This window comes from Oncorhynchus mykiss, chromosome 16, assembly GCF_013265735.2.
Source record: "Oncorhynchus mykiss isolate Arlee chromosome 16, USDA_OmykA_1.1, whole genome shotgun sequence".
NCBI lineage: Eukaryota > Metazoa > Chordata > Actinopteri > Salmoniformes > Salmonidae > Oncorhynchus > Oncorhynchus mykiss.
This window is the reverse complement of record NC_048580.1, coordinates 48,521,800-48,548,710: the sequence shown is the minus strand read 5'-3', so window position 1 is coordinate 48,548,710 and position 26,911 is coordinate 48,521,800. Positions and strand designations below refer to the sequence as shown.

At 42.5% G+C, this 26,911-nt stretch overlaps 2 protein-coding genes across 3 annotated transcripts; both read left to right on the top strand.

The window, feature by feature from the left end:
- Window positions 1-543: 543 nt before the first annotated feature.
- On the top strand, window positions 544-1,531 carry LOC110491085 (immunoglobulin-like and fibronectin type III domain-containing protein 1). Its single transcript, XM_036945781.1, has 3 exons — window positions 544-549; window positions 831-969; window positions 1,296-1,531. Exons 1-3 carry the CDS (start codon window positions 544-546, stop codon window positions 1,529-1,531), a joined length of 381 nt encoding a protein of 126 aa, XP_036801676.1.
- A 14,003-nt stretch (window positions 1,532-15,534) lies between these two features.
- On the top strand, window positions 15,535-23,669 carry LOC110492176 (neurofilament medium polypeptide). Of its 2 annotated transcripts, XM_036947129.1 has the most exons (6): window positions 15,535-16,049; window positions 20,518-21,005; window positions 21,204-21,366; window positions 21,546-21,566; window positions 21,907-22,456; window positions 22,844-23,669. In XM_036947129.1, exons 1-6 carry the CDS (start codon window positions 15,771-15,773, stop codon window positions 22,846-22,848), a joined length of 1,506 nt encoding a protein of 501 aa, XP_036803024.1. In that variant the 5' UTR covers window positions 15,535-15,770; the 3' UTR covers window positions 22,849-23,669. The 2 variants fall into 2 exon arrangements, with proteins under 2 accessions (XP_036803024.1, XP_036803025.1); XM_036947130.1 differs by lacking the exon at window positions 21,546-21,566 and having other exon boundaries at window positions 15,537-16,049.
- The last annotated feature ends 3,242 nt before the right edge of the window (window positions 23,670-26,911 follow it).

Below are 26,911 nucleotides of genomic sequence, written 5' to 3'. Positions count from 1 at the left end.
TGAAGTTCCTTGTGGGCCGTCGTGATATCGGCTTGAGGGGGGGTTATACAAGGCCGTAACTATAACAGAAGATAATTATCTTGGGAGATAATACGGTCAGCATTTGATTGTCAGGTATTCTAGGTCAGGTGAACAAAAAGACTTCAGTTCCTATATGTTATCATAATTACACCATGAGTCATTAATCATAAAACATACACCCCACGCCCTTCTTCCCGGAGAGATGTTTATTCCTGTCAGCACAATGAACTGAGAATCCAGATGACTGGACCGACTCCAACAGTAGCCATGTTTCCATTAAACAGAGTATGTTACAATCCCTGATGTCTCTCTGGAAAGAAACCCTTGCCCTTGAGCTCGTCAACTTTATTATCCAGGAACTGAACATTAGGGAGTAATATACTTGGAAGTGGTGGGTGGTGTGCTCCGAGTACCTCTCCTTCGCCGGCATTGTTTTGGGTTTGGGGCTTCTAGAATCAGTTCAATTGCCTTGGGAGGTGCGAACAAAGGATCCGCTTCAGAAAAGTCGCATTCCTGGTCATAATGCTGGTAGTGCTGGTGAGTTACCGTCGCTCTGATATCCAATAGTTCTTCCCGGCTGTATGTAATAACAAATAACATTTTCTGGGCTAACAATATAAGAAATAATACATACAAAAACTAAATACTGCAAAGTTTCCTAAGAACTAAAAGTGAGTGCAGACTGGAAGGACTATGAATGCAGCTATGCTGAGTTTGGTGTCAAAAGACTTCCGTGTAATGCTGAAGAAACTCAGTGAGAAGTCACGCCAGAAGTCACGTGGCTGAAGGATGATGTTCCTGTGCTGAAGCGGGTCAGTATCTCTAACTCTGAATCGTCATCTCCGCTACTGATCACTTCATCTGAGTGCTCTGATTCAGGGATCTACACCATAGGGGTCAAAAACCTAGTGGACCAGGAAACCTTCAGCGTGGGGGTTAGGGTTACAGGTACAGTAACATACAATGAAGCTCTCCCAGTCTATTTCAGACTGAGAAGGGATTGGAACTTAGCCTCACAAGATACCTGATCTCCTACGTTAATGGTTTGCTAAATGTAAGCTTGCGAGATCAAACGGCTTGCGAGGCTATTTGGAACTTGCACAAGATGAAAAAAATGGCAAGTGTCAGCACTCACAAATAAAGTATTTTAAATATCAGCAATCACAATGAACATCGGCTATGATTGATGCAACAATTCTCACATAATGAGAGAATTTCCTCCCAAAGTGTTAGTTACATCCTCCTGACTCTCATGTCTCTGACTCTGGCACTAGATGATCCCAAGCCCCCAGGACCAGTAGAACTTGAGGAGAACGTCCCAGGCACTATGACAGTTATCTGGGAACCATCACCTGATGAGATGTGTGACGATCACCTCCACTACTCTGTGTCTAAACGAGACTCCATCAAAGGCTCATGGAGCACAGTGGCCCGACAGGCTCTTCAACAACAAGTTCACCACTTCCGTGTCTACGCTAAGAAGGACACGGGCATGTCGGCCCCATCTTAGTCGTCCACCTGGGGAAGTAAGAGGAAGAACGCTATTACTAGCCAAGTAAAGAGATCAATTGCCAAGTCATATAATCAGCTCATATGGATAGACTGGCAATAATAACAGTATAATCAATAACAGCTAAGTCATTAAGCTCAACATTAAGTACTAATGTGTTATACCTGTTTGTTATTATTATATTTATTATTATATGTATTTATATTATATGTATTTATGTATCTATTTATTACAAACAATCTATTAACCCTTTATAAAATGCTGCCATTTTAACGTATGCATTACATGACATGTGAGATGAGCGTTTGACCTCTCTGCCCTGCCTCTTCTCTAGGAACATTTGTGGTGAACATGCCAGCCTACAAGACCTGTGATTTGCGGACTGCTCAATCGTTCCTTCTGCCACTGAGACAGCACACAGCTCCCAAAGGTTACGAATGCTATATGTGCCATAAAGGGAAATCCCAAGCCTCGCGTCACCTGGTACCGCAACAACATCAGCCAAACACCAAATACTTAATCACCATCTGTGGTGTCTGCTCCTTGCTGATAGTCTGCGGGACCCCCAAAGACTCGGGCGAGTACACCATCCAAATAGAAAGTGCCCAGGGGAGGGCCGAGTGCTCCACCAAACTCAGTCAGAGATGAGAACTCAACTGACCTACTCTGACAAATGTATGTAGTACCTTGGTGTGAGTCGGAATATAATTGAATGTAATGTCATTGAATGTTGCATGAAATAGAGTTATATTGTTTCTCTCTCTCGCTCACAGAATGAGAAACATTATGTTTTTACAGTGCTTCAGCATGTAGAGACATTATTATGTATCAAGGTGGAAAATGTAAAGTTTGTTATATGGTAAGTTATAAGTTATTTCCAAAAATGCATGGCTGTACTGCTTGTAAGACATGCACTGCGGTTGTTGGGGATAGTAAGTACAAATCCAAGAGTTATCGTTTTTGATAATTGTGTTTGATGTGGATACTCCACAACCTAAAAGGACATAAATTGAGATGGCATTGACCCAACCTGGGAGACAGACAGGAGCAGGGGAACAAATGCTGGTAGGTTTCATGAACAAAACAAACTGGCAACAGACAAACAGAGAACACAGATATAAATACACAGGGGATAATGGGGAAGATGGGCTACACCTGGAGGGAGGTGGAGACAAGCACAAAGACAGGTGAAACAGATCAGGGTGTGACAACTGTAGGTCCCATGAAATACTAAATATGACTACAGACAATAACTGAGCTATGCTGTCCACAGTTGTTGTGAAAGTGTTTATAGAGCCCCTTCATATTTTAGGCTACATACTTACTAATAATTGGCCTACACAGTCACTACACAGCTGGCTATTTGGTTCCTTGGAAGTTGTGGTTGTGATTTTAATAACACTGCTAGTTCCTCGACGTACACATCACTTACAAAATGAAATGGTCCACCCACACAGACAGTGTGGTGAAGAAGGCGCAACAGCGCCTCTTCAACCTCAGGAGGCTGAAGAAATTTGGTTTGGCACCTAAAACCTTCACAAACTTTTATTACCGCCTGGTATGGCAACTGCACCGCCCACAAAGGCAGGGCTCTCCAGAGGGTGGTGCAGTCTGCACAACGCATCACTGGGTGCAATCTACCTACCCTCGAAGACCCCTACAGCACCCGATTTCACAGAAAGGCCAAAAAGATCATCAAGGACAACAACCACCCGAGCCACTGCCTGTTCACCCCACTATCATCCAGAAGGCGAGGTCAGTACAGGTGCATCAAAGCTGAGCCCGAGAGACTGAAATATTAGCTCATTAGAGGCTGCTGCCCTGTATACATGTTACTTAAAACGTTCTCTAAATGTTACAAAAGTTTTCTTGTGGTTTTTATGGAAGGTTTTCTTAACGTACTCTGAACAATTTGAAAACATGAATTTAAATAGAACCATGAGGAAACCTGTAGGAAACATTATGCTGAAGTAATGAAATTCTCACAGAAAAACAATGTTTTCTTAACATTCTTCGAATAATTTGAGAACATGACTTAAATAAAACCATGATCAAATCGATTCCAATTTTATTTGAGCTGAATACAACATGTGTAGACCTTACCATGGAATGCTTACTTACAAGCCCATAACCAACAATGCAGTTCAAGAAATGGAGTTAAGAAAATATTAACAAAATAAACTAAAGTAAAAAAATAATCAAATCAAAAAGTAACACAAGAAAATTACATAACAATAACGAGGCTATTGTAACGGTCTGAGTGAAGTGGGTGAGGAGTCAGGCGCAGGAAGCAGAGAGTTCAGGGGAGTGCTATTTTAATGCACTGAATAAACGCTGAACATAAGCCAACCCTCACAAAAACACAGGGCGTACTGAACAAACAAATGCCCCAAACAGGGGGACTTAAACTGTCCAGGGAAAAACCCACAAAATGGGAAACCACAAAACCCAATAGACGTGCACACAAGTACACCAAACAGACGATCACAATAATTAATCCCGCACAAGGAACCCTGCGGGCCGGCTGACTAATAAAGCCTACTACCTAACTCAAAACAGGTGCACACAATCAACACATAAGGAGGGGGAGGAAATAATCAGTAGCAGCTAGTAGGCCGGCGACGACGACCGCCGAGCGCCACCCGAACGGGAAGGGGAGTGTCCTTCGGTCGGAGTCGTGACAGCTATATACAGGAAGTACCGGTACTGAGTCATTGTGCAGGGGTACAGGTTAGTCGAGGTAATTTGTAAAGTGATGCATAGGTAATACACATCAAGTACTATCAGTGTAAAAACAGGGGGGGGGGGGCGTGTAAATGTAAATAATCCAAATGGCCATTTGATTAATTGTTCAGCAGGCTTATGGCTTGGAGGTAGTGTCATGGTTCCACCCTGTCACCAGAGGGCTGCAGAGACCATCCAAGAGACATTAATGATACTCAGCTGTGTAATATTACTCATTTTGATTTCCCTGCTAAAAGAGGTGTGTATTCTGGTTTCCTTTGTAGAAGCTTGAATTGTTTGTCTTGTGCAGATGTCTCCTGAATGAGTTTTCGAGACTAAGTGTTGGTTGTTTTCCCAGTGTTACTATGATCCTTTGTTTCTCGGTAAAGTATTATGTTCATCCTTAACCACTGATTCCTCTTCTGGTCTCTTCTCTGTGCCTGGATCCAACCTCACCACATCACAGGTAGAAGCTGTTAAGGATCCTTTTGGTCCTAGAATTGGTGCTCTGGTACTGCTTGCCACGTGGTAGCAGAGAGAACAGTCTATGACCTGGGTGACTGGTGTCTTTGACCATTTTTTGGGGCATTCCTCTGACAATGCCTGGTATATAGGTCCTGGATGTCAGGAAACTTGGCCCCAGTGACATACTGGGACGTACACATTACCCTGGGAAATTTCCATACCATACAATTGATTGTGCAGCTGTAGAACCTTTTGAGGATCCGGGGACCCAAACCGAATCTTTTCAGTCTCCTGAGGGGGAAACGGTAATGTCGTGCCATCTTCACAACTGTCTTGGTGTGTTTGGACCATGATAGTTTGTTGGTGATGTGGACACCAAGGAACTTCAAACTCTCGACCCGCTCCACTTCTGCCCCGTTTATGTTAATGGGGGCCCGTTTGGGCCTCCTTTTCCAATAGTCCATGATCCACTCCTTTGTCTTGCACACATTGAGGGAGATGTTGTTTTCCTGGCACCACACTGCCAGGACTCTGACCTCCTCCCTATAGGCTGTTTTACGTGGTCGGTGATCAGGCCTACCACTGGTGTGTTGTAAGCAAATGTAATGAGGATATTGGAGTCATGCTTGGCCACGCAGGACGGGACTAAGGAGGGGACTATGCACACACCCCTGAGGGGACCCAGTGTGAGAATCAGCGTGGCAGATGTGTTGTTACCTACCCATACCACCTGGGGGCGGCCCATCAGGAAGTCCAGGCTCCAATTGCAAAGGGAGGTGTTCAGTCCCAGGGTCCTTAGCTTAGTGATGAGCTTTGTGGGTACTACGGTGTTGAACGCTGAGCCGTAGTCAACGAACAGCATTCTCACATATGTGTTCCTTTTGTCCAGGTGGGAAAGGGAAGTGTAGAGTGTGATTGAGATTGCATCATCTGTGTATCTGTTGGGCCGGTATGCGAGGGTGTCCAGCATGATGGTGTTGATGTGAGCCATGAAAATAAAAGAGAGCCGCACACTCTAGGAGCTCAGATGCAAAAATTGAATTACCAACGTTTTGACAGCCAAGCTGTCTTCTTTATACCCTGATGAAGACAGCTTGGCTGTCGAAACGTTGGTAATTTAAAACAATTGCATCTGAGCTCCTAGTGTGCGGCTCTCTTTATTTTCAAGTTTTCTACTCCGCTAGCCAGCACCTTGCCTTAATAGTTGTGCGTTTATTTTTCTTCTAAGTTGATGTCAGCCATGACCAGCCTTTCAAAGTGCTTCATGGCTACCGACCTGAGTTCTACATGGTGGTTATCATTTAGGCAGGTTACCTTCACTTTCTTAGGCACAGGGACTGTGGTGGTCTATTTGAAACAACAGTTGAAGTATGAAGTTTACATACACTAAGTTGTCTGTGCCTCTAAACAGCTTAGAAAATTCCAGAAAATTATGTCATGGCTTTAGAAGCTTCGATAGGCTAACTGACATCATGTAAGTCAACTGGAGGTGAACCTGTAGATGTATTTCAAGGCCTGCCTTCAAACTCAGTGCCTCTTTGCTTGACGTCATGGGAAAATCAAAAGAAATCAGCCAAGACCTCAGAAAAAAAATTGTAGACCTCCAAAATTCTGGTTAATCCTTGGGACCAATTACCAAATGCCTGAAGGTACCACGTTCATCTGTACAAACAATAGTACGCAAGTATAAACACCATGGGACCATGCAGCCGTCATACCGCTCAGGAAGGAGACACATTCTGTCTCCTAGAGATGAACGTACTTTGGTGCGAAAAGTGCAAATCAATCCCAGAACAACAGCAATGGACCTTGTGAAGATGCTGGAGGAAACAGGTACAAAATTATCTATATCCACAGTACAAATAGTCCTATATCGACATAACCTGAATGGCCGCTCAACAACAAAGAAGCCACTGCTCCAAAACCGCCGTAAAGCCAGACTACAGTTTGCCATTGAACATGGGGACAAAAATTGTACTTTTTGGAGAAATGTCCTCTGGTCTGATGAAACAAAAATAGAACTGTTTGGAGATAATGACCATTGTTATGTTTGGAGGAAAAAAGGGGGGTGCTTGCAAGCTGACGTACACCATCCCAACTGTGAAGTACGGGGATGGCAGCATCATGTTGTGGGGATGCTTTGCTGCAGGCATGTTGTGGGGGTGTTTTGCTGCAGGAGGGACTGGTGCACTTCACAAAATAGATGGCATCATGAGGCAGGAAAATTATGTGGATATATTGAAGCAACATCTCAAGACATCAGTCAGGAAGTTATAGCTTGGTTGCAAATGGGTCTTGCAAATGGACAATGACCCCAAGCATACTTCCAAAGTTGTGGCAAAATGGCTAAGTCAAGGTATTGGAGTGGCCATCACAAAGCCCTAACCTCAATCCTATAGAAAATTTGTGGGCAGAACTCAAAAAGTGCGTGCCAGCAAGGAGGCCAGCAAACCTGACTCAGTTACACCAGCTCTGTCAGGAGGAATGGACCTAAATTCACCCAACTTATTGTGGGAAAAAGCCAAAACATTTGACCCAAGTTAAACAATTTCAAGGCAATGCTGCCATATACTAATTGAGTATATGTAAACTTCTGACCCACTGGGAATGTGATGAAAGAAATAAAAGCTGAAATAAATAATTCTCTCTACGATAATTATGACATTTCACGTTCTTAAAATAAAATGGTGATCCTAACAGACCTAAGACAGGGAATTTTTACTTGGATGAAATGTCAGGAATTGTGCAAACCTGAGTTTAAATGTATTTGGCTAAGGTGTATGTAAACTTCCGACTTCAACTGTAGGTATTATACACTTGGTCAGGGAGAGGTTGAAAATGTTAGTGAAGACACTTTCCAGTTGGTCTGTGCATGCTTTGAGTACACATCCTGGTAATCCATCTGGCCCTGGGGCTTTGTGAATGTTGACCTGTTTAAAGGTCTTGCTCACATTAGCCATGGAGAGCGTGATCACAGTTGTCCAGAACAGCTGGTGCTCTCATGCATGCTTCAGTGTTGCTTGCCTCGACATGAGCTTAATTAATAACCTGTTAAGTCTACCCTCTCCTTTTTCGAACATTCTGTTAAAAATCGCGCAACATTTCAGCGTCCTGCTACTCATGCCAGGAATATAGTATATGCATATGATTAGTATGTGTGGATAGAAAACACTCTGAAGTTTCTAAAACTGGTTAAATCATGGCTGTGACTATAACAGAGCGTGTGTTTCATCGAAAAGCGCAAGAAAAACTGGTCACTGAAAACTGAAAAATATATCCATGCGCCACTTGCATGTATTGTTTAAAGGGCACCTAAATTAATAGGGCCAAGGATGCAATTCCTACAGCTTCCACACGATGTAGCCAAAAACGTCATTTTCATTGACAAAAATCGTTTGTGTCATGACAAATAGAGCCTTCATTCCATCCAGCCTACAGCAATCGATTTTGGAAGAGAGAAAAATGGACATTGTTTTCTTGAGTAGCTGCTATTGAATACAGATCGCCCAGTGATCAATTTGATCGCTTATTAACGTTTACAAATACCTAAAGTTGGGTTACAAAAGTAGGTTGAAGTGTTTTAACAAAGAATATAGGCAACTTATATAATTTTCAAAAATTACGTTGCGTGTTGGAAGAGAGCTTTTTTCCTGAACCAGACAGGCTATACAAATGGATATTTTGGGCATACATGGACGGATTTAATCGGGAAAAAGACCCAATTGTGATGTTTATGGAACATATAGGAGTGCCAACAAAGAATATCATCAAAGGTAATGAATGTTTTATATTTTATTTCTGCGTTTTTGTGTAGCGCCGGCTACGCTAATTCTTTTGTTTACGTCCCCTTCAGGTATATTGGGGTGTTGCATGCTATCAGATAATAGCTTCTCATGCTTTCGCCGAAAAGCATTTTAAAAATCTGACTTGTTGGCTAGATTCACAACGAGTGTAGCTTTAATTCAATACCCTGTATGTGTGTTTTGATGAACGTTTGAGTTTTAACGAGTACATTTAGCATTTAGCGTAGCACATTTGCATTTCCAGGTGCCTACTTGAGACGCCTGCGTCTCAAGTAGGATCAACAGGTTTTAAGGCATTTAGCTTGTCTAGTAGGCTTGCATCACTGGGCAGCTTGCGGCTGGATTTCCCTTTGTAGTCCATAATAGTTATCAAGCCTTGCCTCATCCAACGAGCGTCCGAGCTGGTGTAGTAGGATTCAATCTTAGTCCTGTATTGACGCTTTGCCTGTTTGATTGTTCATCTGAGGGCATAACAGGATTTCTTATAAACCAGGATTAGTGTCCTGCTCCTTGATAGCAGCAGCTCTAGCCTTTAGCCCGGTGTGGATGTTGCCTGTAATCCATGGCTTCTGGTTGGGATATGTATGTACGGTCACTGTGGGGACGACAACGTCGATGCACCTGTTGATGAAGCTGGTGACTGAGGTGGTATACTCCTCCATTAGAAGTCAACCAATTTATAATTTTTCAATACCGATATCGATTATTGGAGGACCAAAAAAGCCGATACCGATTAATCGGCCAATTTTAATTTATTTGTAATAATGACACTTACAACAATACTGAATGAACACTTATTTTAACTTAATATAATACATCAACATTATCAATTTAGCCTTAAATAAATAATGAAACATGTTAAATTTGGTTTAAATAATGCAAAAACAAAGTGTTGGAGAAGAAAGTAAAAGTGCAATATGTACCATGTAAGAAAGCTAACGTTTAAGTTCCTTGCTCAGAACATGAGAACATATGAAATCAACCATGTGTAGTTAACTAGTGATTATAATTGATTGATTGTTTTTTATAAGATAAGTTTAATGCTAGCTATCAACTTACCTTGGCTTACTGCATTCGCGTAACAGGCAGGCTCCTTGTGGAGTGCAACGAGAGGTAGGTGGTTATAGCGTTGGACAAGTTAACTGTAAGGTTGCAAGATTGTATCCCTCGAAGCTGACAAGGTGAAAATCTGTCATTCTGCCCCTGAACGAGGCAGTTAACCCACCGTTCCTAGGCCGTCATTGAAAATAAGAATGTGTTCTTAACTGACTTGCCTAGTTAAATAAAGATTAAATAAAGGTGTAAAAAATTGGTGTCCAAAAATAACAATTTCCGATTGTTATGAAAACTTGAAATCGTCCCTAATTAGTCGGCCATTCCGATTAATCGATCGACCTCTATCCTCCATGCCATTGGATGAATCCAGAACATATTCAAGTCTGTGCTAGCAAAACAGTCCTGTAGCGTAGCGTAGCATCTGAAGCATCTGACCGCTTCCGTGTTGAGCGAGTCACTGGTGCTTCCTGCTTTAGTTTTGCTTGTAAGCAGGAATGCGGAGGATATAATTATGGTCAGATTTGACAAATGGAGGGAGAGCTTTGTATGCATCTCTGTGTGGAGTAAAGGTGGTCTAGAGTTGTGACATGCTGGTAGAAATGAGGTAAAACTGTTTTAAGTTTGCCTGCATTAAAGTCCCCGGCCAATAGGAGCGCCGCTTATGGAGGAGCACTTTCTTGTTTGCTTACGGCCTTACACAGCTCGTTGAGTTGCTGTCTTAGTGCCAGCATCGGTCTGTGGTGGTAAATAGACGGTTACGAATAATATGGAGAACTCTTTTGGTAGATAGTGTGGTCTACAGCTTATCATGAGGTATTCTACCTCAGGCGAGCAATACCTCAAGACTTCTTTAATATTAGACATCGCGCACCAGCAGTTATTGAAAAATAGACACACCCTCTCGTATTACCAGACGTAGCTGCTCTGTCCTGCTGATCCAGGGAGAAGCCAGTCACCTTGTCGTTTAGCCACGTCTCGGTAAAACAAAGATTTTACAGTCCTGTAGATCATCCAGTTTGTTTTCAAATTATTGCACATAGGCCAATTATACATTTATTTTACTTTTACCCCTTTTTCTCCTCAATTGGTAGGTAGTCTTCTCTCATCGCTGCAACTCCTTTACAGACTTGGGAGAGGTGAAGGTCGAGAGCCATGCGTCCTCCGAAACACAACGCAACCAAGCTGCACTGCTTCTTGACACAATGCCTGCTTAACCTGGAAGCCAGCCACACCAATGTGTCAAAGGAAACATTGGGGACTGTGTCAGCATGCATGTGCTCAGCCCACCACAGGAGTCACTAGAGCGTGATGGGACAAGGACATCCCTGCCGGCCAAATCCTCCCCTAACCGGACGACACTGGGCCAATTGTGCACTGCCCCATGGGTCTCCCGGTCACAGCTGGCTGCAACAGAGCCTGGACTTGAACCAGGATCTCTAGTGGCACAGCTAGCAACTGCGATGCAGTGCCTTAGACCACTTGGGAGGCTACGTTGGCCAATAATACGGAGGGTAGTGGTGGTTTACCTACTCGTCGGGATAATTCTTACAAGGCACCCCGCCCTCCCCCATTTTCTCCATCTTTTCTTCACATGGATGACAGGGATTTGAGCCTTGTCTCGACAAAGCAGTATATCCATCGCATCAGACTCATTAAAGGAAAAATGTACCTCAGTGCGAGGTGAGTAATCCCTGTTCTGATGTCCAGAAGCTCTTTTCTGGCATAAGAGATGGTATCAGCGACATTATGTACAACATTAGTTATAAACAATGCCAAAAAACAAACAAAAATAGCACAGTTGGTTAGAAGCCTGTAAAATTGCAGCCAAACGTTATGCTGAAGTATTGAAATTCACTGCTGTTTCTTAACTTTCTCTGAACTATTTGAGAACATTCCCAATGTCAAACCAGTTGGAGAATGTTCCTACAACATTACCAACATTTTTATTAAATGCAACTATGTTTGAACTTTTAGTAAATGTTCTGTTAAAGTAATGAAATACCAAGAAAATTACAACAAAATGTTAAGTTCCTTAAATGTGCTGAGAATGTTCCAAAGCAACTGTCCTGCACCATTCCCAGAAAGTTGTGGGAAGGTTTTATGCAATATAACCATAAGACAACCACGCTCTAAGAAACATACGGTTCTCAGAATGTTATGTGCTTGCTGGGTGCATAGACTCTATGTGGCTTGGCGTTGCCTGAGGCATACATAGAAAAGTATATACATTTAATGGGGCACGTATGGGCTTTCTATTAGGTAATGTCACGTTCAAGTCATGACGGAAACTCTGACATTTCTGACTTGCTAACCTAGGCGGAAGAGTCGGATCCCGAGTTTCCCACTTCAGGGTTACCAGAATCAACCAATAGGAAGCTCTCCATAATTAAGGGGGCTGCAGGTAGCCTCAAGGTTAAAGCATTGGGCCAGAAACCGAAAGGTCGCTGGTTTGAATACTGGAGCCGACAAGGTCAAACATCTGTCCCTGTGCCCTCGAGCAAAGGCACTTAACCTTAATTGCTCCTGGAGAAGTGAGTACACTCTAATTTTGCCCAAAATATCCCAAATGGCCCACCCGGCATAGGAAAGGCGCCCTGTGTGAAAAATTCTATAAGAAACAGTGACATACACTTTGAATGACCTAAAATGACGAATCCCATAATGATCTTTCACAGTCAGGCCAACCCAAGCTGTACTGTGCAAGTAGGCTAATAGTAGGCCTACTATTGAAACAGATAAATGAGTCAGAAATTCACAGGTTTCTGATTTTTCACTCTCAATGTCACACTTTTATAGAAAAAAAACACAATTGGGTGTTCTAAGTCCACAACAATGCTTAAACCACATCAGGAGACCACTTTTGAGGTCTGAGAAAAATTGAAGAAATGTAGATTTTTTTTTGTTACCCTACGCTCTAGGTGCACTGTTTGGTTAGCGGTGTTTCTGTAACACATGAGATGGCATTTGCAAAACAAATGGCCACTGGATTGATGCAAATAATCAGGATATCATTCTGCCAAGTAGGCATAGGCTACTTTGTAGCTAGTTAGGAAAACCTTTCCATCTACCAGTTGGGAAAACCTTTCCATCTACCGTTCCAATACAGTTAGGCCTACATTAGCATATCTATATTTTCCCTGTTCCTTAATTGTTTGAAACCTGGACGTTTTACTTATTATGAGGCATGTCTTACCTTTTGGTTTTCTTTCAACTTTATTTCATTGTCTAGCAGCTAAAGGCATTATCGTAGTCATATTAGCAACTCATGATAGTTATTGCATCTTTAGATCTCCCCTCTTTCTAAATTTCTAAATTACATTTAATCTCCATCCAAGAAACCTCACATGAGCATTTTAGAACAGTGTTTTCCTGCAAATTGCATTTTGGAGCAGTCACATGTAGGCCTACCTCCATGTGCATATTGCAATATTTTACCGAGATGTGCGTCGACAGATGTATCATCTCAGATAAAGCATCAGAGTGAGCGAAACAGCGGCCCTCTGTCTCCGTATGTGTAAACCATGTGTGTGGAGGAATGTGGCACGTCAATACGGCATTCTGTCCAGACAGCATCAGATACATGGGCTACACATTTTAGACAGATGAGCGCTGTTTCAGCAGAGAGGAAGAGGTGAGCTCACTCTCGACAAAATATGTCCTGAATAAGCCCAATGCGTTTCTATGGACATAATATTCAGACCTACGCTTGTTGCCTGCATTTCCGAATTTGGGACAACGACTCCCATTGTCAGGGCGGCGACATGAGCACCTCATTATGGTTTCAGCCACTTGCGAAATCGAAAGGAAAGTTGGCGGATGCACAGTGCACTGTTCGGTTAGTGGCTTCCCTTTAAGTAAATTGATGTTTTGCCAAATTATATAATTACCCCTCTCTAAAATAAGCTAACGATCCAAACTCTCTGGTAAAGTATTTTGAGTGATTTTATTTAAAGGGTTTTGACGTGGATTGTTTCAAATCCCAACGACATAGGATTATGTCTGTTTGGGAAGCCAACTATTGGGGCTGCGTGCGAGGCAATAAATCGAGCTGATTATTAAATTGCGGATGTCAGTGAAAAGCATCTAAAATGTGTGAAAAATGTATTTAGTTTCATTTAAAATGTTGACACAAGAAGAAGGGATGGGGTGTGTGGCGAAGATATGCGTCTCTCTACAGAATGCCTGCACTCAGCTCTCCAGAATGTGCTCTGTTCATTGTTTCATTGTGTAAATTGTTTGCTCTTTGATATTTTATTTGCATCAATTCCCCATTATAACCAGTAGGCATAGTAAATGTACCGTTAATCCCCATCATTTGGTTACATTCATTTATGTTAATGTATGTACATTAATTTACCCTTCTCACTCTTGGAGTGGAAGTGTTTACATAATTCACAACCTGCTACACTTGTGAGAAACACGTTTTGGTTCCTTTCATAATCATGATATAGGAGTTTAGTCCATTTTTTTCAGTCTTTTTTTTGTTGTTGTTTGGAATGCTCCATATGAGCAATGACCATGTGTGTTGTTTCTCTGTTCTGGTAACGTTGATGGAGCACGCGTGCCTGAGCAAGCCAGCCTGCTGAGTTGAAACAATGTTGCACTTCACTAGCAATAGCTCAAGTCAAGACAGATAAAAAGGAAGGGAGACAGGAAATTCGTCTTCTTTCAATCGCATTAATCAGGATATTTTCTACTGTTTTTATTTGTATGCTTTAGCCTATATGTTCACTTAGTTGACAATGGAAGTTATAGGCCTACTGCGGCATTGGTCTATCGCCTAACAAGGGCCTAGGCTATATCTGAGTTCCATGCGCTAATGTATTTACCCGCCAATGTATCAATGTGTCCATATGGTGCTCTTATCATTTGAATTAAGATTTTTATGATTAACCACGTGACAATTTTGAGAAACAAAAACGTTATTATTAACTGGGTGGTTCGAGCCCTGAATGCTGATTGGCTGACACCCGTGTGTATGACAAAACATGTATTTGTACTGCTCTAATTAAGTTGGTATCACGTTTATAAGAGCAATAAAGGCACCTTGGGGGGTTGTGTTATATGGCCAACATACCACGGCCAAGGGCTGTTTCCTGGCACTCCACGTTGCGTTGTGCTAAGAACAGTCCTTAGCCGTGGTATATTGGCCATATACCACCCCCCTATCAAATGCCCATTCAACTGATTCGTTCTGGCACCGGCCCTGCGTATGGTGGGTATTATGAAGTGAGTATACCCAAAGCCCACTGAAAAGTAAGTGGGTATATGGCACATACCTGCGTAGACCCTGCAGGTGTCTTAGGGGGAGTTGGGAAATGCAAGAAACACATTGCCATGACACACTTGTGTGTAACCGAACAAATAATATAACCCCCCAAATTATAGTTATTTTTATAAATAATTTACATGAATTTTAACTCGGATGTCCTGAGTTTCCGACAACGTGAACGAGGCATTAGAGCTGCACACATGGTACAGGGAACGCCCACTCACTCATGCTTCTCTTCCTGGAGCGGGTACCATCATAGAGATGGGTAGGAGGACTCTAGTGCCAGAAATTCATTTTAGCATGGGGTAGCGCCATTGAGGACATTCACAATTTTGAAGCAGTCAACTGGGTGGGACCTCCTATAGTTTTAAAGAAGGTTCACATAATTCCACCGAGGTCACCAGGAGGGATCAGCCAATCTATTATAATTGTGAGGAAACATTCCATAACTGCAGGTGGCAGTAAATCACCAACCTTGGCTTTATACCTGTTCAAACAACACACTCTCTAGGCGGCAGTGTGCACCATTTGAATTTATTTGCCAACTCAAATATGTAGTGGAAGAAAATGTATTACTTTACAATGGAGATGGACTCAACTGCGCTACCTTTGCGCTCACAGACGCCATAGTTGGACAGATATAATAATGCGATGTCTATCTATGTCTATGGGTACCACATACACGCCTCTATTTTTTATCATCTGCAGCCCAACCCACCACTTCACCGAGAACTTGCTTTTTTCGATACTTTGTTGAGCGGTTTTGAATGAGGACCAAATTGCATTGTGTAATATCAATTAAGGAATAAAAGACCGACGCTTCTGGAAAAGTCACCGCAGCACCAGAGCAAACATATTTCGAAAACCGGTCTTACACCATCTCTGGCCTTTATATTAACTACTACGCTACTGTGTTAAAATGACAGCAAAGCACCGAGGGAAAAAGAACAAACACAATCACGAAGACTTTAACAATTTTAATCATGAATCTTCGGAACCGGAGGCGCGAGGTGGAAACCAGTATACGCTTTTGTTCATTTTATTCGTTCTGATTGTGGTCGGAGGTGCAACGGCTGCATGGTTCTGTTTTCAGCAACACCAAAGTATAACCTACTTAGCAGACAACCTCATGGGCATGCAGATGAAGATGGTGAAGCTTCAGTCCTTCCAGGAAGAAATTATACAGACAAATGAAAAGGTAATTAGCCTAGTTAACCATGCGTAATAACAACATGGGCAAACATAATAGGCACGTCAAAGGCTGTTTCCATGCGTCAACAAAAATACCAAAGGAACATTTTGTACAAAGTCATTTGTGGTCAAATCCTGTGTTGACCCATTGAAATACTGTTCTGACCTTCCTCATTTATTCTGCACATTTATTTATTCTGTGACATATATATTTACCATTTTCCTATGGATAGACAGAGCCCTAAGGCCCCCAAATGTGAGCTTCACATTTTAATTAAATGGAAAACTCTAGCAGGCGGTATTTATAGGCCTTCCCTAGAAATTTATGATAGTTGTGAAATCGTATCAAATGTCATACTGCATAGACATTGAACTGATGTGAGTCGAATTCATTCTGTTTCTAACCCCCGTCAAGGTGGGCGTCACGCAGCTGTTGGTGTTTGTAATGGCATATGACCTACAATTTGGGAACATGAACTCCTAATAGTTTGTTAGGGTCTGCCACTGAATGTCCCTACAATATAGGCATATTAAAATTAGATTCACAAACATTTTGAAATTAACACACTTGACAAATATTCCACTTCCAATTCATTTTTACAGCAATTGACCCTGCTTGTAACCATGCTCTTGACACAGTCATGGTGCTGATTTCAGTGTGCACTGTGCAGTTGCTTTAAAAAAAATCCAGTTGTCTACATGGGAATAAAAATAGCCTGCTACAACGCTCTATATTGACCATAGTTGTGAGTCCCTGTAACAAGTTCTCCTAGTTTGCCAGCTTCCCCAGCTGGTCTTTAATCGTACGTACAGTGCATTCAGGAAGTAGTCTGACCCCTTGACTTTTTTTCCACAATCTACACACTACCCCATAATGACAAAGCAAAAACAGATTTTTTTCAAATGTGTAAATATATTTTTAAACAGAAATACCTTATTTACATAAGTATTCAGACCCTTTGCTATGAGACTCAAAACTGAGCTCAGATGCATCCTGTTTCCATTGATCATCCTTGAAATGTTTCTACCACTTGATTGGAGTCCACCTGTGGTAAATTACATTTATTGGACATGATTTGGAAAGTCACACATCTGTCTATATAAGTTCCGTCAGTTGACAGTGCATGTCAGAGCAAAAACTAAGCCATGTGGTCGAAGGAATTGTCCGTAGAGCTCCGATACAGGATTGAGTTGAGGCACAGACCTGGGGAAGGGTACCAAAACATTTCTGTAGCATTGAAGGTCCCTAAGAACATGGTGGCCTCCATCATTCTGGAAGAAGTTTGAAATCACCGAGGCTCTTCTTATAGCTGGCTGCATGGCCAAACTGAGAAATTGGGGAGAAGGTATTTGGTCAGGGATGTGACCAAGACCCCAATGGTCACTCTGACAGAGCTCTGGAGTTCCTCTGTGCAGATGGGAGAACCTTCCAGAAGGACAAACATCTCTGCAGCACTCCACCAATCAGGCCTTTACGGTAGAGTGGCAGGCAGAAGCCACTCCTCAGTATAAGGCACATGACAGCCCGCTTGGAGTTTGCCAACAAGCAATACAGCTGTCATCAAGGCAAAGAAAGGGTGGCTACTTTGAAGAATCTCAAATATTAAATATATTTAGATTTTTTTAACACGTTTTTGGTAATTACATGATTCCATATGTGTTATTTCATAGTTTTGATAGCTTCACTATATTTCTACAATGTAGAAAATAGTAAAAATGAAGAAAAACCCTGCAATGAGTAGGTGCCAACTTTTGACTGGTACTAATATATATACATATATACATACAGTTGAAGGCGGAAGTTTACATACACCTTAGCCAAATGCATTTAAACTCAGTTTTGCACAATTCCTAACATTTAATCCTAGTAAAAACTCCCTGTTCTAGGTCAGTTAGGATCACCACTTTATTTTAAGAATGTGAAATGTCAGAATAATAGTAGAGAGAATGATTTTTATTTCAGCTTTTATTTCTTTCATCACATTCCCAGTGGGTCAGAAGTTTACATACAGTCAATTAGTATTTGGTAGCATTGTCTTTAAATTGTTTAACTTGGGTCAAATGTTTAGGGTTGGCCCATTCCTCCTGACAGAGCTGGTGTAACTGAGTCAGGTTTGTAGGCCTCCTTGTTCACACGTGCTTTTTCAGTTCTGTCCACAAATTTTCTATAAGATTGAGGTCAGGGCTTTGTGATGGCCACTCCAATACCTTGACTTTGTTGTCCTCAAGCCATTTTGCCACAACTTTGGAAGTATGCTTGGGGTCATTGTCCATTTGGAAGACCCATTTGCGACCAAGCTTTAACTTCCTGAATGATGTCTTGAGACGTTGCTTCAATATGTCCACATAGTTTTTATTTTTAATATGCCATCTATTTTGTGAAGTGCACCAGTCCCTCCTGCAGCAAAGCACCCCCACAACATGATGCTGCCACCCCCGTGCTTCACGGTTGTGATGGTTGTCTTTGGCTTTTTGTTTCTTCATACCAGAGGACATTTCTCCAGAAAGTACGATCATTGTCCACATGTGCAGTTGCAAACTGTCGTCTGGCTTTTTTATGCCGGTTTTGGAGCAGTGGCTTCTTCCTTGCTGTGAACAGCCTTTCAGGTTATGTCGATATAGGACTCGTTTTACTATGGATATAGATACTTTTGACCTATTTCCTCTAGTATATTCACAAGGTCCTTTGCTGTTGTTCTGGGATTGATTTGCACTTTTCGCACCAAAGTACGTTCATCTCTAGGAGACTGAATATGTCTCCTTCCTGAGCGGTATGATGGCTGCGTGGTCCCATGGTGTTTATACTTGCGTACTATTGTTTGTACAGATGAACGTGGTACCTTCAGGCATTTGGATATTGTGCCAAAGGATGAACCAAACTTGTGGAGGTCTAAAAATTTTTTTCTGAGGTCTAGGGTGATTTCTTTTGATTTTTTCATGATGTCAAGCAAAGAGGCACTGAGTTTGAATGTAAGGCCTTGAAATACATCCACAGGTACACATCCTATTGACTCAAATGATGTCAATTAGCCAAATAGCTTCTAAAGCCTTGACATCATTTTTTGGAATCTGTGCTGTTTAAAGGCACAGTCAACTTAGTGTATGTTAACTTCTGACCCACTGGTATTCTGATACAGTGAAATAATCTGTCTGTAAACAATTGTTGGAAAAATGACTTGTGTCATGCGCAAATTAGATGTCCTAACCGACTTGCCAAAACTATAATTTGTTAACAAGAAATTTGTGGAGTGGTTGAAAAATTAGTTTTAATGACCCCAACCTAAGTGAATGTAAACTTCCAACTTCAACTGCATATAATGAAACTCTTTGAAGAGGTATGGTTTCAGAAGATGGGATGGGACTGCTGACTCCCCCAGCTTCAGGGGGAAGCTGGTTCCACCATTGGGGTGCCAGGACAGAGAAGAGCTTGGACTGGGCTGAGGGGGAGCTGGGAGGGCCAAGGAACCACCAGAGGTGGCAGAATGGAGTGCTCGGGTTGGGGTGTAGGGTTTGATCATAGCCTGAAGGTAGGGAGGGGCAGTTCCTCTTGCTGCTCCGTAGGCAAGCACCATGGTCTTGTAGTGGATGCGATGTTCAACTGGAAGTCAGTGGAGTGTGTGGGTTAACATGGGAGAACTTTGCTGCAGCCTGCCTGGTTTTCAACCTTCCATTCTGGATAAGTTGCAGGGGTTTGATGGCACAATCGGGGAGCTCAGCCAACAGTGAGTTGCAGTAGTCCCGATGGGAGATGACAAGTGCCTTCAGCAAGCAGGCCTTCCCCTGGAGGAAGAGCAGCTCTGTCTTGTTGAGTTTGAGGTGGTGGGCCGGCATCCAAATTGAGATATCTGCCAGGCACGCAGAGATGCATGCTGCCACATGGGTGTTAGAAGGGGGGGAAGGAGAAAAGTAGTTGAGTGTCATCCTCAAAGCAATGATAGGATAGACCATGTGAGGATATATTACAGAGGGCCTCCGTGACATAGAGGAGCTGTCTCGGTTGAGTGACCCATCATGAAGCCTGACTGGTTAGGGTCAAGAAGATCTCCAAACTTTCACCGTCATTTATAAGGTTAGTCTTCACACAGAGGGACTTCAACACTGATGGGGTCAGGATGTGGATTCATTAAACTGTTGACAGAATTAAATTGTCCTACTTAAATCATAGGATTATCCTACAGCAATTGCAGTACCTGGTGAATATGTTCTCATTTCTTTACACCCACTTACTGGAACTGTTTTCACCAATAGATAGTTTCCTCCCAAGGATGAATAGCATGAGTAGTAAAATACTTTATAAATAGTGTCTGTTTCTGACTGCTCACTTACAGTACATTGTGCAGCCATAAGAAAGTATGATGGCTTGCCATCATTGTCTATTCATCATAAAAGAAGCTGCCCTTTGTTTGGAGACCAGTGTCTGGGCAGGTGCTTTCAAGATGTTATTTAGATCTAAATCTAGTTTTATTTCCTTGCAGCTGCTCAGTACCGACGGCTTTGAGCATCGCCTCAACACCCTGGAAGAGTCATACGAACTGGCCCAGAAGCAGGTAGGCATGGCCCTGGCCATAGCTGAGCAACTGAAGACCTCAGACCTGCCCACCCAGGTCCTCTCCCTACACACAGAGATGAAGGCCCGGCTGGCAGAGATGCAGCAGGCCACAGTGTCCGCGGATCAGCTGACCCAGCTGCAGGTAATGCTGAAGGGGAAGAGCGAAGAGTTTGAGGCTGTCCGGCTGCAGGTGGAGGGCCTGGCAAGGGTGAGCACGGAGATGGCCCAGAGCGTCGAGGGCCTGACAGGGAGCCTGGCGGAGGCTGAGTCCAAGCTGGAGGAGAGGGAAGGGCTGGTGGGCACACTGAGCGCCACATTGGAGGACCAGACATCAGAGCTCCTAGGGCTCAAGGAACAGCTGGCTGCCAACCAGGCTCAACTTGAGGCCAGTACAGTGGAGATCGCAAGTGTCAAGTATGTAGTGTATTTGGGGTTGGTCAATTCCTGAAACCTTCCCAAAGTTCACTTTTTTTTTGAAAGAATTATCCCAGAAGCAGGAGGATACCTGGGTTCTTTGGGGGAACTTTCTGCAACTTTAAGTATATTGGTTTATATTTCTGTATTGGTTGGTTTCACTGTGCGTCTCACTGTGTGTGCATACCTGTGTTTCAGGGAGCTGATGGAGACGGGGCAGTCTCAGAGGGCCCAGCAGGCCAGTGTGGAGGAGCAGCTGGTTACGGTAGAACAGAGTCTGCAGGAGCAGAACTCAGCGGCCCACAGTCTGCACTCTGAGCTCCTCGCTCAGCTGGAGGCTGTGCAGAAACAGGTCGCCCAGGTAACGCCTACAAGAAGTCTCACACAGGGTTTAGAATATCAGATTGGTAGTGGACTGGGTCACCCTCAAATATAGCCACCTACATTTTTCTAATAGTACTTACTAATTTACTAACTAATAGTACTTACTGAGACTTACTAATAGTATTTTCTTCTTTTAATGAATAGTCGGATGTACAGGTACATCAGGACCGGTCACAGGTTATTCATTTAAAAAAATATATATATATTTTCTCATCTCAACATTGGTGTTCGTAACGGCAAAAAATGTTGCACTATTTTGTACAGAGGAGCATATACATTCTCGCAACTATTTTTACCCAGCATGTGTCCATGGGGAACTTTTATGAGATTGCTACTAAACCATTAGTATGTAGGGGCTAATTGCCTGCTGTGGATTCTCTGAGTTTGGGGTAAATCTTGTATTCCCATTCATATACTGCAATGTAGGCCAAATACATTACACCAATGTGATTACAAAGTCACCATAGGCCCTGTAGTTCCCCTAAGTACTAACTCACTATAATTCTGTCTGTTCCAGCTGGAAGGAGGGTTTCAAACAGATGAGCCCTCAGAGGAGGTGGCGGAGGAGACTGCTCTGGCTGCTGCTGAGGAGGTGGAAGAGGAGGAGGTGGCGGAGGAGACTGCTCTGGTTGCTGCTGAGGAGGTGGAAGAGGAGGAGGAGGAGGTGGCGGAGGAGACTGCTCTGGCTGCTGCTGAGGAGGTGGAGGAGGAGGAGGTGGCGGAGGAGACTGCTCTGGCTGCTGCTGAGGAGGTGGAAGAGGCTGCTGATACTGTTGCTGAGGAGGTGGAAGAGTCTACTACTGCGGAAGAGGAGCAAGCTGCTGAGGAGGAGGCAGCTCACTTGGATGGGGAGCCTGCTGAACAGGAGGACTCTGCTCTCACAGAGGAACAGACTGCTCCTGCAGAGGAGGAGATGGTCGAGGAGCAGGAGGACTTGGCAGAGGCAGGACCGGAAGAGTGGTTGGCAGAAGAGAATGTAGACCAGGAGGATTCTGAAGCAGAGGAGGAGCAAGGGGGGGAAGAAGACGAAAAAACAGAAGAGGATGAGGCCTCTCCTGAGGAGGAATGTAAGTCTGTCTTAAAATGTATTTCAAACTCAAATTTCTTCGTCAGCCCGATTTTATGTAAGGAGTGTATCCATCTTTATTTCAAAGATTTTACAATTACTCTGTTTCCTCTTTTGGCCTGCAATTGTTTCAAGTGAGGAACATTAATGTGTTAATGCAATGTTACTAGTCTAATTACAGTGTAATTACACAGATATAAGAGCAACCCAATGTGTTACCGACGCCAATATCGTCTCTCATTGGTTGAGCAGTGTTCCTCACTAAAGGTTATTGTGGGCAATAGTGTATGAAATGTTGTTTTTCTGATTTGCTTGGTCAGCTCCAGGGCCTTTAGTAAAAAACATTACCATTGATCTCTCTGATAACTAATGGTATTATATTTTACAGTGTGAATGTAAGCAGCAAGGAAAGTCTTCTACAGCCACCAAACTCCGAGAGGATAATGGACACGTTCAGTCTGCATCATGACAAATGGGAAGGCATTGCCGATGTTGAGGTGCAATAAACATGAACTTTTTCTCACCAAGGGGGAAAATCAGGTCAATAGGATTCACACAATTATCTAGAATCAGTATTGTTACATCAATGAACGTGTGTATGAGAGGGCTAACTGGTCAGGCGATGGTTAATAATATTCAGGACTCACCTGCCAATACCAACCTCAAAGCCTTAATGTATTTTAACACAGCTCTTTCTATAGACTATTTTACGTACACCAAAATGTCACTTTTTCTGCAAGCTCAGTTGAAACAAAGTGACAAGGAGGACTAACTAAACAGCCAATAGGAAAACACTAATTCACTCACACCATCAAACAAAGCCATAAAATATGCCCATCTTGTTGATATGAAATTGGCTTTCTTTTTTTGTCATTGTCTGAAATGTCTTGTTGGGATTTTAATTAGAATAAGATATACAGAACAAGAGTCCTAATTCCTGTGTAAACAAATAACAGCCTACTAAAGGAATAGCATGGGGGTAGCAAGGGCCATATCTGTGAAATGCTAACATTTATGTTCAGTTTTACTGAAGATTGTTAGTCTAGTTGTTTTTATTGACTTTTTTCTTTAAACTGTTTGTCTGTACACAAAGAGCGCTGTTACTGCCTAGGCATTGGGTTCTTCTCTCACAACGTACCGTTCATCTCAGATCTCTGATGTATCTTTTATAAAATAAACCCTGGGCTATCCTCTGGATTTTTTTTTACACCAAGTTCAGTCTCCTCGTTCATTTTTTTTCTACTATTGATTGAATAGTAGCTCATATGAACTGAAGTGAACATCTTTGTTACGGCCTCGTCATTTTACAGCTGCAGAAAATGCCTTCGTTTCTGTTCATGGATTAATATGGTGTCTTTGTGTCCCTACAGGGAGTAAAAAATGTGGTCACAGTGACACACTTATTTGCCCTGTACTGCTTCTGAGTCACCTTCACCAAGGTCAAACTAATGTGTTGCCATTTTTACATTTTCTAATGATGTACTGCTGTGAAGTAGTCCCACTTAGTGCTAAACTGCAGCATAGATATATTGTTGAAGGGTGAGTGTCTATAATCATTTTATTCCACATGTCCGTGCATGCCATGTGAGGAATGACTCATGATGAAATGCTGAAAAATACGAAGACGTGTGTGTGTGTGTGTGTGGTAGCACACGCCTTTGTGCATTTTTGTGTGGAATCTTTCCTCTGGTTAAGAATAATGACTTGAACTCTGGTTTGGTACAGCCACTATGGTTTACTATTATACCTGTTAAACTGAGTTGAAATACTACTGAATACCTGGAAATTATTCAATTAATCCGAAATATTGCCAAACTTGTTCACACCCAACAATTTATGATGTACACTGAACAAAAATATAAATGCAACAATTCCTAAGATTTACTGAGTTACAGTTCCTATAAGGAAATCAATGAATTAGGCCCTAATCTATGGATTTCACATGACTGGGAATGCAGAAATGCATCTGTTGGTCACAGCTACCTTAAAAAAAAAGAATAGGAGTGTGGATCAGAAAACCAGTCAATATCTGGTGTGATCACCATCTGCTTCACGCAGTGTGACACATTGCCTTCGCAATGTAGTAAAAAGTCCCTGTCTTAGGTCAGTTAGGATCACCACTTTATTTTAAGAATGTGAAATGTCAGAATAATAGTAGAGAATTATTTATTTCAGCTTTTATTTCTTTCATCACATTCCCAGTGGGTCAGAAGTGTACATACACTCAATTAGCATTTGGTAGCATTGCCTTTACATTTTTAAAATTGGGTCAAATGTTTCTGGTAGCCTGCCACAAGCTTCCCACAATAAGTTTGGTGAATTATGACGCATTCCTCCTGACAGAGCTGGTGTAACTGAGTCAAGTTTGTAGGCCTCCATGCTTGCACACGCTTTTTCAGCTCTGCCTACAAATGTTCTATAGGATCATGGTCAGGGCTTTGTGATGGCCACTCCAATTCCTTGACTTTGTTGTCCTTAAGCCATTTTGCCACAACTTTGGAAGTATGCTTGGGGTCATTGTCCATTTGCAAGACCCATTTGCAACCAAGCTTTGACTTCCTGACTGATGTCTTGAGATGGTGCTTCAATATATCCACATAATTTTCCTGCTTCATGATGCCATTTATTTTGTGAAGTGCACCAGTCCCTCCTGCAGCAAAGCAGGGGTGTTGGCTGATTTTCTTTGGATTTTCCCATGATGTCAAGCAGAGGCACTGAGTTTGAAGGTAAGCCTTGAAATACATCCACAGGTACACCTCCAATTGACTCAAATAGTGTCAATTAGCCTATCAGAAGCTTCTTAAGCCAAGACATTTTCTGGAATTTTCCAAGCTGTTTAAAAGCACAAGCAACTTAGTGTATGTAAACTTCTGACCCACTGGAATTTTGATACAGTGAATTATAAGTGAAATAATCTGTCAACAATTGTTGGAAAAATGACTTGTATCATGCACAAAGTAGATGTCCTAACCGACTTGCCAAAACTATAGTTTGTTATTAACAAGAAATTTGTGGAGTGGTTGAAAAACGAGTTTTAATGACTCGTAAGGGTATGCAAACTTCCGACTTCAACTGTACGTTGTCTGCCATCTGCCCGGTACATTTGAAACTGGGATTCATCTGTGAAGAGCACACTTCTCCAGTGTGCCACTGGCCATCAAAGGTGAGCGTTTGCCAACTGAAGTCTGTTACGACGCCAAACTAAAGTCAGGTCAAGACCCTGGTGAGGATGACGAACACGCTCCCTGAGACGGTTTCTGACAGTTTGTGCAGAAACCCACAGTTTCATCAGCTGACCAGGTGGCTGGTCTCAGACAATCCTGCAGGTGAAGAAGCTGGATGTAGGGGTCCTATGGTTGCGTTGTTACATGTGGTCTGTGGTTGTGAGGCCGGTTGGATGAACTGCCTAATTCTCTAAAACGATGTTGAAGGTGCCTTACGGTAGAGCGCTGAACATTAAATTCTCTGACAACAGCTTTGGTGGACATTCCTGCAGTCAGCATGCCAATTGCATGCTCCCTCAACATTTGTGGCATTGTGTTATGTGACACAACTTCACATTTTGGTGGCCTTTTATTGTCCCCAGCACAAGGTGCACCTGTGTAATGGTCACACTGTTTAATCAGATTATTGGTATACTACACATGTGAGGTGCATGAGAAATTCTCACTAACGGTGTAAACAAATTTTGTGAGAAGGATCTTTTATTTCAGCTCAAGAAACATGGGACCAACACTTTACGTGTTGCATTTATATTTTTGTTCAGTGTATTATTACATTCTTACATGGTAAAGGATAAGGTCACAGGAAGTTTTATTTTACTTTACCTTTATTTGAACAGGAATCACCATTTAGACCAGGGTCTCTTTCACAAGGGAGCCCTGCAAATACACTGAGTGCACAAAACATTAGGAACACCCTCCTAATATTGAGTTGCAACCCCTTTGCCCTCAGAACAGTCTCAATTAGTTGTGAAATGGGACTATACAAGGTGTCGAAAGCATTCTATAGGGATGCTGACCCATGTTGACTCCAATGCTTGACACGGTTGTGTCAAGTAAACTGGATGTCCTTTGGATGGTGGACCATTCTTGATGCACACCGGAAGCTGTTGAGTGTGAAAAACCCAGCAGCGTTGTTGTTCCTGACACATTCAATCCGGTGCGCCTTGCACCTACTACCATACCCTGTTCAAAGGCACTTAAATCTTTTGTCTTGCCCATTCACCCTCTGAATGGCACACATTTACAATCCATGTGTTAATTGTCTCAAAGCTTAAAAATGTGTCTTTAACCTGTCATCTACACTGATTGAAGTGGATTTAACAAGTGATATCAATAAGGGATCATATCTTTCACCAGCTCAGTCTATCATGGAAAGAGCAGGTGTTCCTAATGTTTTGTATACTCAGTGTGCAATTCATAAGACAAAATAGAATCAATATCAGATGCAATGT

Excerpts from the sequence above, each read along its gene's own strand:
- LOC110491085 (XM_036945781.1), top strand. Across the intron at positions 970-1,295 it reads CGTGGGGGTTAGGGTTACAG|ATGATCCCAAGCCCCCAGGA; the intron begins GTACAGTAACAT and ends CTCTGGCACTAG.
- LOC110492176 (XM_036947129.1), top strand. The coding sequence starts at position 15,771 with ATGACAGCAAAGCACCGAGGGAAAAAGAACAAACACAATCACGAAGAC. Across the intron at positions 21,006-21,203 it reads GTGGAGATCGCAAGTGTCAA|GGAGCTGATGGAGACGGGGC; the intron begins GTATGTAGTGTA and ends CCTGTGTTTCAG. Across the intron at positions 21,367-21,545 it reads TGCAGAAACAGGTCGCCCAG|GTACATCAGGACCGGTCACA; the intron begins GTAACGCCTACA and ends TCGGATGTACAG.